General features: G+C 40.5%; 1 protein-coding gene across 1 annotated transcript in view; it reads right to left on the minus strand.

Moving 5' to 3' along the window:
- The window catches only part of blmh (bleomycin hydrolase), a 28,709-nt gene that overhangs the window by 9,613 nt on the left and 4,807 nt on the right, over positions 1-14,289 (minus strand). The window contains exons 7-11 of the mRNA XM_081371539.1: positions 6,506-6,661; positions 6,254-6,412; positions 5,206-5,273; positions 5,002-5,119; positions 3,864-3,933 (exon numbers count right to left, since the gene is read on the minus strand). Of these exons, the coding sequence (XP_081227665.1) occupies positions 3,864-3,933; positions 5,002-5,119; positions 5,206-5,273; positions 6,254-6,412; positions 6,506-6,661 (571 nt within the window). The remainder of the gene's footprint in view (positions 1-3,863; positions 3,934-5,001; positions 5,120-5,205; positions 5,274-6,253; positions 6,413-6,505; positions 6,662-14,289) is intronic.

The following is a 14,289-nucleotide window of genomic DNA, read 5'->3' on the forward strand; positions in this document are numbered from 1 at the left end:
GCGGCTCTGAGGCGCAACCAGTGGCATGACTGCAACCGATCCTGGCCCCATGGTTCAAAACACGACCTAAAACAGCTCTCTGTAATGGTTGATACCATGGAGCCAGTATCTATCAGGCAGGGCACTGAGACACCCCCGATCTTAACAACAAGGTGTGGGCAAGAGGAGACTAGACGCGACGTGGAGAGACCATCAGAAAAGATACGAGAGCCATTCGTAAACCCAACCGGACTGTGGCTCTGCAGCCCGGTGGGGACTAGTTTTCCGACGGGTTGGAGAAGCCAGACCTCATGCCGCTGGATAACGAGTCAACGGGGGGATGAGTTGGAGGGCCAGGAGGGTGAAATTGCCGAGTACAATCTCGAGCAAAATGACCAGGCTGCTGACACCGTCGGCAAACCAGGGATGCAAAACGTGGTGAACGACCGCGAAACTGGGGGCTTTGGCTACGGGCTAGAACCTGAGTAAGTTGATCAATTTGCTTTTGCTGCTGCTGCAACATTTCCCGTAATTCACCTAATTCTGATGAACGCCTCCCATGTTCGGAATTTATCCCCATATCGCCTTGAACCCCAAATTGATTCCCGTGCACCAAAGGTGCCGATTGACTCCGGCCCCTAGCACCGCCTGGTATCCCCTCTCGTTCCCAGCGAATAGCTTCCTTTCGAACCTCCAAAAGTGTTGCAGCAGGCTGACGCCGCACTAGCTGTTTTAATTCTCGGCGTAACGCATTATCCAACACACATTCAATGAATTGATCCCTCACTATGACATCTGCATTCAAAATAGCATGCGGTGACTGTTGTTTAAGTTTATCGAACAGACCCAAAAGTACCAAGGAAAATTCTTGTAATGTTTCTCCCTCCAATTGTCGCCGTGAGTAAAAAGCCTCTTGAAGTGCAACATACGATACTGCACAACCATACAGCTCGCGCAGTGCTGAAATTATTTTTATTGGGTCATCTCTATCCCTACTTGGTCGATATTTAATTTCGTCTCTAGCCTCTCCTTCGAGATGATCGAACAAAAAGAAAGCTTTTTCAACAACAGTCATGGTCCGTATGCGCATACACGCCTCTGCTTCTTCGATCCATTCTTCAACGCCTATACCAGATCTACCGTTGAATTTTGGACAACGGCGTTCTCGCGGCACGAACACGAAGCGTTCGACGGTACCAACGTTTGAGTCGACGGAACTAGGTGTTACCGGTCGCGAAGCACTACCAGAGGCTGCGCCAGGATCAAGCAACTCAACCGGTGCCCGCTCCTGTCGCAGTCTCTCATTGTCAGCCTTTAACTGAATCACAAGCTCTCTCATTTCCTGTAATTCAGCCTCCATAATTAAATACTATGGGGGGGGGGCACTTACCAGACAAATCCACTGTATTGTCACCACTCGTACAAAACACACACAAAAACAAACGAAAAAAACAATCACCGTGTCTGAATCTGTCCGACAGCCACAACACCCTGCCGACTATACGCCAAATGTGGCAGTTTGAGACTTTAGGTGAATTCCGACTACGCCACCCAGATGTAATCCGGGAACCCAGAAATAGTTTGAGTACATAAAGCACACAGGTACGCAATGGCTGAGTCAGATACCAGACAATGGTGAAAGTACAAACAGTTTATTGAAAAAAGCATAATTTACTAAACACACTTTTTAATAAAGAATCTTAAAACCAGACACGTCACACATTACACACACACACACACACACACACACCACTTCAGAACCTGGGGAATTTGTCCTGGCTATCAGATCAACACTGCAACCACTCGTGCTCTCTCACAACACTACACTCACTGTGAACACTGCAGACTGTCAATCAAACCACCACCACACCCAGAAGACTTCAGGAACCACGAATGGCCCCAGATTCTGAAGTGGTGTGTGTGTGTGTGTGTGTGTGTGTGTGTGTGTGTGTGTGTGTGTGTGTGTGTGTGTGTGTGTGTGTGTGTGTGTGTGTGTGTGTGTACCTGTTTTTCTATCCCAGTGGGGACTTCAACCTGAATGCACACAGACTCATGGGGACTCGTGTTACAGTGGGGACCTAAATTGAGGTCCCCATGGGTAAACAAGCTTATAAATCACGCAGAATTAGTTTTTTTGGAAATGTAAAAATGCAGAAAGTTTTCTGTGATGGGTAGGTTTAGGGGTAGGGTTAGTGTAAGGGGATAGAATATACAGTGTGTACAGTATAAAAACCATTACGTCTATGGAGAGTCCCCACAAAGATAGTAAACCAGACATGTGTGTGTGTGTGTGTGTGTGTGTGTGTGTAATGTGTGACGTGTCTGGTTTTAAGATTCTTTATTAAAAAGTGTGTTTAGTAAATTATGCTTTTTCAATAAACTGTTTGTACTTTCACCATTGTCTGGTATCTGACTCAGCCATTGCGTACCTGTGTGCTTTATGTACTCAAACTATTTCTGGGTTCCCGGATTACATCTGGGTGGCGTAGTCGGAATTCACCTAAAGTCTCAAACTGCCACATTAAGATAGGCTATATTTCTCATGTCTGACCCCACTATGTCTCCCGATGCATCCTATCATGGTGTTCACTTTTCATAATCAACATAGATGGAAAAAATGACATTATAATATTTGAACAAATATGAAACTAAATGCTATTTAATGGCTACAACAAATATAGTAGCTTAGGCCTACATACTCTCTATCTGTACAAATTGCTGCACATTCAAGTTAATTCTCGAATTAATTTTCAAATTATTGAAAATAAACATACCACTTAAAAATATATACAGTTGTACTGCAGTTTTTTCTATAGCGTTACAAGAAACACTCTTTCTGCGTAGAGGGTCCGTTTATATTGGAAACAACTCCCATTCATTAAATCCTTCAGTTTTCGCGTGTTGTTTGTACACCTGACAACGTTACACGTTGAGCCACAAGGAGCCATTGCTTATCTGTCAGCATTACTACTTGTCAGTAATCAGTTTCACCCGTTTGTACCGCGACGCGAGTATCCCCTGTGTGCTATTTTCATTAAGCGTTAGGCTAAACCGGAACTGAGATACCGGCAACAGGAAGTATCGAGTGTCATGGCGACGCCCATTAAGACTCGCAGGAAAGTTGTGGATAGTATTATAGTATTAATTACTTATTGAGTAATTCTTATTGACCCCAAACTTTTGAATGACAGAAAAGTGAAATTAAAAATAGCCATACTTGCCTTAGAAACACCACAAAGCCATGGCGATTACACTCTTGAGAAAGTCATCCAATGAAAACTTTCATTTAATTGTCTCCTCACATTAAACCACCATAGGAAAAAGTATTTTAACATAGAAAAAAAAGGACATGTTTCATCTTTAAGGCAAACTTTGAACTTTTTAAATGCAGAGATGAAGCAATCTGCAAGGAATCATTTTCTACAATAAACGAGTAGGCCAAAAAAACCTTTATAATCTTCTGAGGAATGCAGGTCTAAGGAAGCAGAAAGAAAACGGCCATGTATGCATGTGCACACACTCTTTCTCTCCCCAGGCCGCCAGATCTAATTAAACAGCCCCTCGATGTAGCGTCTGTTTTAAATAAGAAAGTGGGTATGGACATTTGGTCCAGCTGTGAGCGGGTCTACAGATGTGCTTGACAAGACTAGCGCACACAGCGTGCTATAAACCTCTGAAATCAGAAAGGCCCAGCACAGACCCCATGCTAAATCAAATATCCGACTCCCAGTGTTCTCAGACAAGAGTTAAATTAAGTCATTGAAGAGTGTACTAAGGAGCCCCAAGAGCTAATCCTGCTGCAAATTGAATTATTCAATGTCAAAAGCCAAATATCTGTAAATTAGGAAGCACGTGTAGTCGTCAGACAGATGGTGACCCCTCACCTTTATTCCCACGATCGTCTCCCCACGAGTTCTCTACGCGCCATTTCTCATAGCATTCCTCCTTCCCATTCTGAGGACGAGAGACAAAGGTGAAGAAACAGAAAAAAAGACCATCCCATTCACATGACAGTTTTATTGGTTGGTTTAGCATAATGGATAGATGTGGGCTTGAAATGAAAAGGTTTTAGGTTTGTAACGGCTGAACTGTGAACTATTACAAATGTGACCTTGGGCAAAGCGCTAAAGGACCTAACCAACCGGCCAGGGTAAATAGAGATGACGTGGAAGGGCCACAATCAGAACCTCTGTTTTACTCTCATTTAATTGAAGGAAATTATTAGTCAGCCAAAGCTTAATGTCATTATAGCATTCACACACATGGTCTAAAGAAGATTTCTTTGCTAAACCTACTGGAGAATAAAACTGAAAAATAGAATTCAAAGGATCCAAAAAATATATATGGACAATAAAAGTGGTCCCAAAATCGACCCCTGAGGGATGCCACATACTAAAGGGGCCGATTTAAGTAATCATCATCAATGTTGAAAACAGTTGAAAACCATAATTCATTTTTTTGGGGATGATAAATAGAAAGTTTGAAATAACAGCATTTATTTGAAATTAGATTTTTTTGTAACATTATAAATATATTTACTGTCACTTTTGATCAATTTAATGTTTTCTTGCTGAACAAAAATATTCATTTATTTTACAAAAAACCTTAATGACCCTAAACTTTTGAACAGTAGTGTATATTTCACACAGTGTAACATCTAGCTGCACTTTAAACTTGGGCTATCTTTTACTGATTGATAGACAGGCTGAAGAAGCCCTTTGTTTTATAGCACATGTACACTGAGGCTGCATACCGGCTGCTGAGAAGAGAATAGTGAACTCTGGATATGCATATGGCAACTAATGAGGGGAAAACAGACAAACTGTTGGTAATTAAAACAGGCCGGATGTCTGCAGAAAGGGAGAAAAAAAATCTTCAGGTCACACTGAGTGTCAGAGCTGTTAATGAGCAGACAGGGTCATAATCCATGCGATATACTGGTCGTTAAATAACTTGCTCAAATTCTTGTACTATCCAACCCCAGTGTGTGTTGGGTTTTTGAGCATGCTGTTCTCTCAGTACCTTGTCAGTAACGGCAGTAAGGATCATGGCATGGGTCATCATGGAGTCTCCATAGATCAACCTTTCCGCCTTAGATAGGTTTTTCACTGAGATGCCAAACACCAGGTCATGGTTAAACCTACAAAAATATACAGAGAATACTTAATCACAAATACATTCAGAAATAAGTCTTACTATTTAACTAAAGGAAGAGGCAATACTCACACATTCATGTCATTGATGCCCAGTTTGCTATGGAAATGTTTGCCTACATCACAGCCAAACCACACCGCCTGATGCCAGAAAGACATTACAAACATACAAAAATCCACTTTCAGCTGCTCAGTTATTAAAATCACCATCCTAAAGCCCAAGCTAAACAACAGCATCACTGTTCTAAATCCCAACAATAACTTTGTCAAGACAAACCACTACAACAAGACTTTCAAACAAAACTCCAGACAGAGAGCAAGATATTGCAACTGCAAAAAAATTCTAAATTGTTTGAATGGCAAAAAAACACTTAGGCATGTAAACCTCAGCACATTACTATGGAAATACTGGATACTCTCTGTGAATAATTCATACTTTTTTCATTTAGTGGGATCAAACTTGGTGTAAACAAACTCATTATGTCTCATGTAGACAGAATATGCGGTTGGAAATAGGGATGGGACAATGATCAAGTTGCCCAGCAACAGACTATTTGGTTAGTGAGTTTTCATATTTTTTTCAATGGTAATGCTTTAAAGATGGTGTTTTTTTTTCAATTTATCTGTACTACAACCATCAAAACATTTCTTTTGTAACAGATTCACCACCTTCAAGAATATAATTTAGTCTCTTCTGCTCCCCAAGGCTACATTTATTTGATCAAAAATACGGTAAAAACAGTAATATTGTGAAATATTATTACACTTAAAAAGAATAGTTTTCTATTTTAATATATTTTAAAATGTGATTTATTCCTGTTATGGCAAAGCTGAATTTTCAGCAGCCATTACTCCAGTTTTCAGTGTCACATGATCCTTCAGAAATTATGTTAATATACTGATTTCTCATTATTAGAAATGTTGAAAACAGTTGTGCTAGATAACATTTTTGTGGAAACTGAAACCTTCTGTAATATTATGTATGTCTTTACTGTCACCTTTAATGAATAAAAAGCTAAAAAAAACAAAAAAAACATTTGCAAGGATGATCACATGACCCTAAATCAGCCTTATTATAATGGCCTAGTTGTTCAAACAACCTATTGAATAGCTGATTTTACCTCTCCGCTCTTGATGGAATTTGCAGCAGCTTGCTTGAGCAGCTCGATGGGCTGGTTGTTGTAAAGTGTTCTGCGGCCGCCCACCATGTTGCCCAGAAACTCCACACTGTACAGCTTCCCATAGGGGTTTTGGGGCCGAGGGTCATTAACGAGGCAGACCTGCATAGAAATTACACAACCTGTGAGTGAGGACTACAACACACTGAAGGCAACTAATACGCCTGTAGCTGAGGTAGTCTGTGCTGCTTGTACCTTGTCCTGGAGATTATAGAGTGGTTTGACGTGCTGTGTGTAGAACTCCAGAGGAGTTAAAGGGCCCATGCGGTGAAAGTTCTTGTCCTTGTCCCGGTATTCCCAACAGATGGTGTCTGGAGGACTGCCCAGACATACACTGGCCACTCGAAACACCTGAACACATTAAATGAAAGAGAAAAAAAAAAGACACATGAAATCAAAATTAGCCACTATTCACACAATAAATGGATTTCATCCATGGATTAAAATAATTCTGATTGATTCCCTAATGTTAAAAACAGTAATATTGTGAAATATTATTGCAATTTAAAACTGACAAGAGTTTTTTTCAGAATTGTTTTAGAGAAAAATCTTATGTAACATTATAAATGTCTTTCCCAACACTTTTGATCAATTTAATGCATTCTTGCAGAATAAAACTACTAATAACTTTCAAATAAAAACAAACAACAACATACTGATACCAAACTTTTTAGTGTACAAAATTTTAGAGTACATTTTAAAGCTCTCAAGCTTTACGGCATCTAACAAGCATCCAAAATTCAAAATTTGTTGTTTGAAAGCTCACATTAAGTTTGAAATCTAAAGACGGATGACATATGGATGTGATATCTTGAATAAGACCTGGGAAAACAAACCACATTATAGAGAAAACTCTGGCTTTGACTGGATGTAGCTGAGATGAGCACTAAGAACACAAACACTGTGTGTGAGGCGTCTAATGTTTGATTATAGTACTCTTTATTCTGAACTCAAACTGTTTTTAGTTCTCAGAACTTAGCCTTTGTTACTCCAATCCCAGGCATTTCCTGGCCTCTCCTGACCGCGGCCTCGGCTTTACATATTGGAACGCGGATTTCTCTTAGCCAAGATTAACTTGACCTTGATAATACACGCTTCTTGGTCAATCACAAATGTGCAGGCAGGAAGGCAAGAAAATGGACAGATAAGATGCACCTGTCATTTTTCTTTTGGCATACACAAGTAGGTGGATTGAGGAAAAACATGCGCCACACGAAATGAAGTTTACAGAGACTTCTGGTCGACACTATTCACACTATGTGAGATTTCATTTGTCTGGACTTTACAGGAAGTAAATAGAAAATAATAATATGTTATTTATATATATACATAACTTTTGGGTTTTTAAGGCATACTTTACTTCACCCACAAATTAATGCCACAGTTATTTACTCACCCTCACAAGAAGATATTTTGCATAATGTACAGTTTTAAAGTAAACTAAAAACTAAAAAAACTAAAAAAAAAAAACACTGTAGAAGTACAATAGTACAATAAAAGCAATTCAGAACACATAAGATGTTCAGTCATGAGATGTTTGTTCAATGCCATGTAGGCTTGTACGAGATTTTAAATTGGGAGAATAATAGCTTAAAAGTTCTAGGAAAATTTTATCATTTATTCCAAAGGGTCAGAGCCATGGCTTTTGACATATTTGTCATTTTTCTTTTAATTAACTGTAGTAAATAAAACTAAACTAAATAAAAACAAAAAAGAAAAAATCAAATTATGATAAAAATGACAACTTTTAGTGGTGCTTTTTTGTCCTATTGGGAGTTTGACAGTATAAATCATCCACAAAATATCATTTGGCTTCCACAGAAGGCTTATGATGAACACAAGGGTGAATAAACCAAAGATGTCTCAATTTACTGTACTCTTTAGATGCTCTTCAGAAAAAAAGGTTTTCTCTAACCAACCTTCTCTGTTCTCTCTCACCCTATTCCAGCCCTATCCTGGAAAGAAAACCATTTAGCATTACAGTTTGTTTTCTCTATCCAGTCTTCCAAGAGGGAGAGTAAATACCGGCGGCGCCCCGGCCCTCTTTCCTCCCTGTTGACCCGGCGTTGGACCCAGATACACCAACCGCACAAACAGCCTCTGCATCGCACGCTCTCACATCCTCTCTCCTCCTTGGCAGGTTACATAAACATGCAGGACCGTCCAAACAACACGGGCGCCTGTATTTTATTATTTTTTTGCCTGTTGAAAAGTGCCGCTTGCGCAAAACAATGGCTGAGGCTCACTGACGTCAGTACAGAACCAACGAGTCAATATTGAAACACCTGTCTGAGGATGGGTGGCCACAGGGCAGCAGGAAGAGCCGAGAGGCACAACCAGGGAAGAGCAGCTGGCTCACAGGCCAGGAAGATGAGCACGACACAGCAAAATGTAGAGCTTTTTCTTAAAAAAAAAAAAAAAAAAAAAGTCTCAACCAAAAGCACTAAATCTCATTTCATCTGGCTGTTCTGTCATGCCTTGACTTGGGATAATAAGGATCTGTGAGTCAGAGTAACTTAAGAGCAATGTGTATGGATGCAATGTTTGAATTATTCTGAAATCAAATGTGTATTTGTGTGTACGGAATAAGAAATAGGCACTTGATCTGAAAGAAGGTGCATGAAAACCCACTATATAAGCAGACTGGCAAAGGCATCTGTAAGATGTTATAGGAAAACAACGGTCAGAGCTAGGTCCTCATGCAGGGCATTATGAGATCAAATATGGCTTATGATAATTCTCTTTCATTTCCCCTGTAAATAACACCAGTAAAAAAGGCAAAACATTATAAAAAAAATCAACAAATAAAAATCAACAAAACTAAATACAATATTTAAAAAAAGAAAAAGAGCACAGAACTAAATAAAAACAAATTACAACGAAATAAGGCAATTTAAAAGAGTAATAAACTAAAGCAAACAGAACACTAAAAAATTAAATAAACCCCAAAGAACTAAATAAAAATAACAAAATACTACATTTAAAAAAACAAAGAGAAAACACACAAAAATAACACAAACTAAAAGAAAACAAAAAATTAAATGAAACAAATAAAGAAAAAAAATATGTAAAACTAACAAAACAAAAAAAAGTTTATGGAGTGGAGTGGGACTGTTCAGGCCACCCACGGTCAGACTCATCCAATGCCACACACGTCACCTCTCAGTCTAGTGGGTTGAGATACTGGCTTATCTAGGATTACAAGCACCTGCTCCTGACTTAAAAACATGCCCTCATGTGGGCACGAGGCACTCCAGGTATGGTTAAGGCATACAGGTGTTTGTTGACAAGGAAAGGAAAGGCTGGCTGTCTCACATCAAAGCAAACGATGTGCAAGCAATCAGCCATGCAAATTGCTGGATGTATGAAAACACAACACGGCACGATTCCAGTGGCCTGTGTGAAGGTAAGTGTATCTGTGTGCAAGCTCTTTATCAAAAACATTGTGCCATGCTGCCAGACTCTGGTACTGAAACCACAGCGCTGATCCTGTCATTCGTGTCGTTTGCATCTGCTTCTCAAACACAGCTTTGCAAGGAAGTAAACAGTATGGAGTTCAACGAGGTATAGTGTGTCAGAAATTTGCCTTTCTGCTTTTATCACATGGCAGATATGACACAACGCAAGCCAAAATATAATTTAGAGCATGACCGTGAACAGCTGACAAATACATTTAATTGATTTACTTTTCCTGTAAACTTGAAACATTTGGCCCTTACAAACAAACAAATTCCTCAAGGGAATTTCAGTAAATCTTTGCAGAGAATTATGCATCACAGTAATGAACCAGAGTTCAACCCACAAAAAAATAAATAATACTGCACATTCCTCTATCATAGCTAGAATATGACAGAAAATTGAATGTTTATACAACACAATTGTGATACACACAAAGTATGATTCCAATTGTATGTTTTCCTCAGTATTGTTATTGACTGATTGTGTTGCTTTATTTCATTTATGCAGTGTTGCAAATTAACAAATGTCTATTAAACTATATGGACAAAATTAAAAAAGGCCTCTTATTTTGTCATTCCAGGGAGTTGCAAACAGAACAGTGAACTACGCATGCTTCCTCATATCCGCAGAGAAGCTGTGAAAGACCAAACACGACTCTCCCATTCTCCTCACTTTACGTCTCCTGAGCCAGGGCCTGCAACAGATTTTTGGGGGCTCGTCCGGGATCCACTCCATGTGATCCTAGGAGGATGCAAAGATTCCAGGACCGTGGGACAAGGTAGCGCAGGGGCTAGAGGCTGGCGGCTGCTGTGTCAATGGTGACAACGAGAGTGCGAGACACATACAGAGGGTTGAACAGACGGCTGTCTACATCCTGAGGTTAAGGCGCTTTCGGGAAGGACGACGGAGGGCAACATACAAGGAAACGCTTGGTGTGGGACATCAGAAAAGACCTGATTAGACTGCCTGCTGATGAACTATTCCACATTGCAAGGTAAAGTTAAAGACTCATCTGAGCTGGACCTGGAGGACACTGAGGGTTGTTTCGAGTACATCAGTGCCTTCAAGTCAAGTAAATCCTTGCTTGAGATTGAGGATTAAGGTATGAGTTAACTGTTGTCATTGCAAGAGACTGTAAAATCAGCAAAACAGATTTGCAGTACTACATCTGATGTTGATACAAACACACATCTTGCACATGCGTTACATCCACCCACCAACTGACAACACCACGTCACACCTGACTCTAGGGGTGTTAAGGGGGCCATACCTGAAACAAACACAGACATACATAAAATGCTTGAAGAATATGAAGAAATTGGCAGACAAATCCACCAGTACATGACACCTACCCAGAACACGAACTTGACTAGCTTGACTCACACTGAGCAGCCTAAACGTGTAGATCATGACTTTGCATTCCCTATGGGAGGGTTTTTGATATATACAGTCCAGTGAGTTCAAGATACATGGAGGCCAGATTGGCGATCACTCATCAGACATCACATACAACAATGTTGTATGCTGATAAACAAAGACATGACTGTAGCTGAGCTGAAAGGTTTCTTACAATCACACTTGGGGGACCGAAATAGCACAGAACTGTTCCAAGAACTGATGTGCACCAATCAGAGTGAACAAGAAACCCCTCAGCAATTCCTATACCGAGTCATGGGGTTAAAACAAGAAAATACTCTTTGCGGCAAAACAAGCTGATTCAGACAGGAAGTACAGTGCAGTTACTGTGCAGGATGTGTTCTTACCCACGGTTTACCAGAGCCTAAGCCACCGGTGTAAAGATAGTAATGTAACTGACGACGCTATCCTCAGGCACGTTATGAAAATCACAAGTGGCGAGAATGAGAGGCTGCGCCGACTGGGCCCACCAACCAGTGCAAAACCATCCATGATGAGTAGTGCCCAAGATAGGGATGAAACAGACGGAGATGTGAAAGCTGCAAAAGGGTCTGGTGCACAAAAAGGACAGGCCTAGGGAGGGAGAAGTGCTAGGACCAAAACACACCCATCAGAGACAAAAGATCAAAGATACTTAAGAGGTGAAGTACAGTAGTCAAGGAGAAAGCATTCTGGATGCATTCTGGAAGACCAAAAACAGCAACAATAAAATTGATCGGCAGCAAGGCACTGACCCAGTGCAACTTGACAGTGAGGGCACTGCTCGACACAGGTGCCCAAGTTAGTATGGTGGACCGTGCATTGAAAAAAAAAAAACTGCCAAGTGTTGAGGTGAGGCCGCTTCGGGAGCTTCTTGGGTGTGAAGATGATCTGAAAGTCTACACTGTAAATGGACACCTCCCATTTAATGGCTGGGCAGTTACCACAGTCACCCTGCTAGGAAATGAGGACCCATGTCTATCTATTAATATCCCATTCCTGGTGAGTAAGATGCCAATTGAGAGACCACTCCTGGGTTTCAACTTAGTTGAAGAACTGATTCAGGGTCAGTCTGAGAAACTGATGCCAACACTTACCTCACTACTGGCAGGAGCCATTGATATCCCTTGCGAAAAAGGCACAAACTTTAGTCAAGGTGGTCCGAGCTGCTGAAGATGATGATGGAGACGAGCACTTGAAGGTTAGTCCAAGAGGGGTAGTTATTTGGGCTGGGCAGGTGGCTTGGGTGAAGTGCCAAATCCCTTCAAAGATGGCACAGCCTGATTCTTTGATCTTGTCTGAGCCTCATGAAAGTATTGATCATTTAAGATACTTGGACATTGGAGAGGGACTCTTAGAGATACAACCCCAAAGTGACCCTTCTGAGAGGATGACAAAGATGACATTGGATGCATACCCAGCTTGCAGATGCCGATCACACTTAAAGGCCCTTGCACACTGAGTCCGAAATTCTCGCACGTTAAAAAATAAATACGGCCTCACGTTATGTCAATCACACTCACGCCTCCGAAACTTTCATCCGTCAAAAAAAAAAAAATCGAATCAGGTTCGATTTTCTGCGTTTTTCGCATCCGTAGCAAGCATTTTGAATGGTGTTTTGACAATTTAGAGCCACCGAATCACGAATATTCACGAATACGAAAAAACGCATGCGAAAATTTCGGACTCAGTGTGCAAGGACCTTAAGGATGACAACATCCCAGATTCCCAGTTCAGAGAGTGTATTCATCAGTACCAAAACCCTTGTTCAACGAGGTGAAGAGCTACATACAGGACCTCCTGGCAAAAGGATGGAGTGCCAAATCAAAGTCACCATATGGACTGGCTCTCTGTCAGGGAATCGAACCCCGGTCTCCAGCGTGACAGGCGGGGATACTTACCACTATATACATGATGAATTGATTCTGTGATTAAAGCGTTTATATCAGCATATTTCCCTTGAATTTTGATGTACTATAAAAACATACTGTTACTTAACTTACACACAAACACACGGATGTGTGAGTGTGTGTGTGTGTGTGTGTGTGAATATTATATATATATATATATATATATATATATATATATATATATATATATATATATATATATATATATATATATATATATAAAGCTTCTTGGGTATACTGAAATTAGACATGACAGGGAGGTGTTCTGAAAACAAAACAAATATTTTTAAATGGGTAAGTTCTAGAGTCTCCATCTGTACGTGATCGCATTACAAGGAGGCATTTTGTGTGTGAGCCACTTTCAGGTGTGTTCTGCTGCACAGAGATCTGTCAGAGACAATCCTGATAGTGTAAAGAGTGACACTGTCCAGTCCAGCACTGCCAACACATCAGTTAAACAAGGGCACCTTTGATCTACTAGTGATTATGAATGGAATGACAGATAAAAGAAAAATAAACATGATGCAGGCTGATTATGAAACTATGACTCTCATACAAGTTCAAAGTGCAAGACCACCGCTCCGATTTCATGCGTAATGCTCTTTCATCTATGCTGTACTAGCATTCAATCTTAATTACATAAATAATATGTACTTATTTATGTACATATTAAAAAGTATATTATATTATATTACCCCCCCACCATCACCACGTTATCTCATCCATTGTAACTCACCATTTTGATAAAAGCGACATCTCTCCACGTCCCTGTTAAGTAAACAAACACAATTCCCAACAACTCCTCTGCCAGTGAAGTGTTACAGAAAAAACAAACCAACACCAGGTGGACAAACAAACACCCCATCAAATACAGGAAAACATACAAGAGGAGATTTACAGGGAAGCAGATCGTACTCAGGCATATGTTTGTCCTGTGAAAGAAACGCAGAGCACGAGCTTAGAGATATTAACTTAGATGTGCGCGCTGTGCGTCGTCCCTTCACAGATGGTGGAGGTATAGTAATAATGCCACTGAGATTGCCTTTGCCACTCAACGACAGGCACCGGGCGATAGCAATCATGTTTGTGGAACATTCTGTCATCAAGTCCAGCAGGCACTTGTTCTTTCTTTCTCTCTGTCTAGCTCGCTCTTTCCTCACTCACAGTCACACCCACAAAAATGCATGCAAACACATAAAAGATATGTTCAAACAC

Source organism: Scardinius erythrophthalmus, assembly GCF_964197995.2.
Source record: "Scardinius erythrophthalmus genome assembly, chromosome: 7".
NCBI lineage: Eukaryota > Metazoa > Chordata > Actinopteri > Cypriniformes > Leuciscidae > Scardinius > Scardinius erythrophthalmus.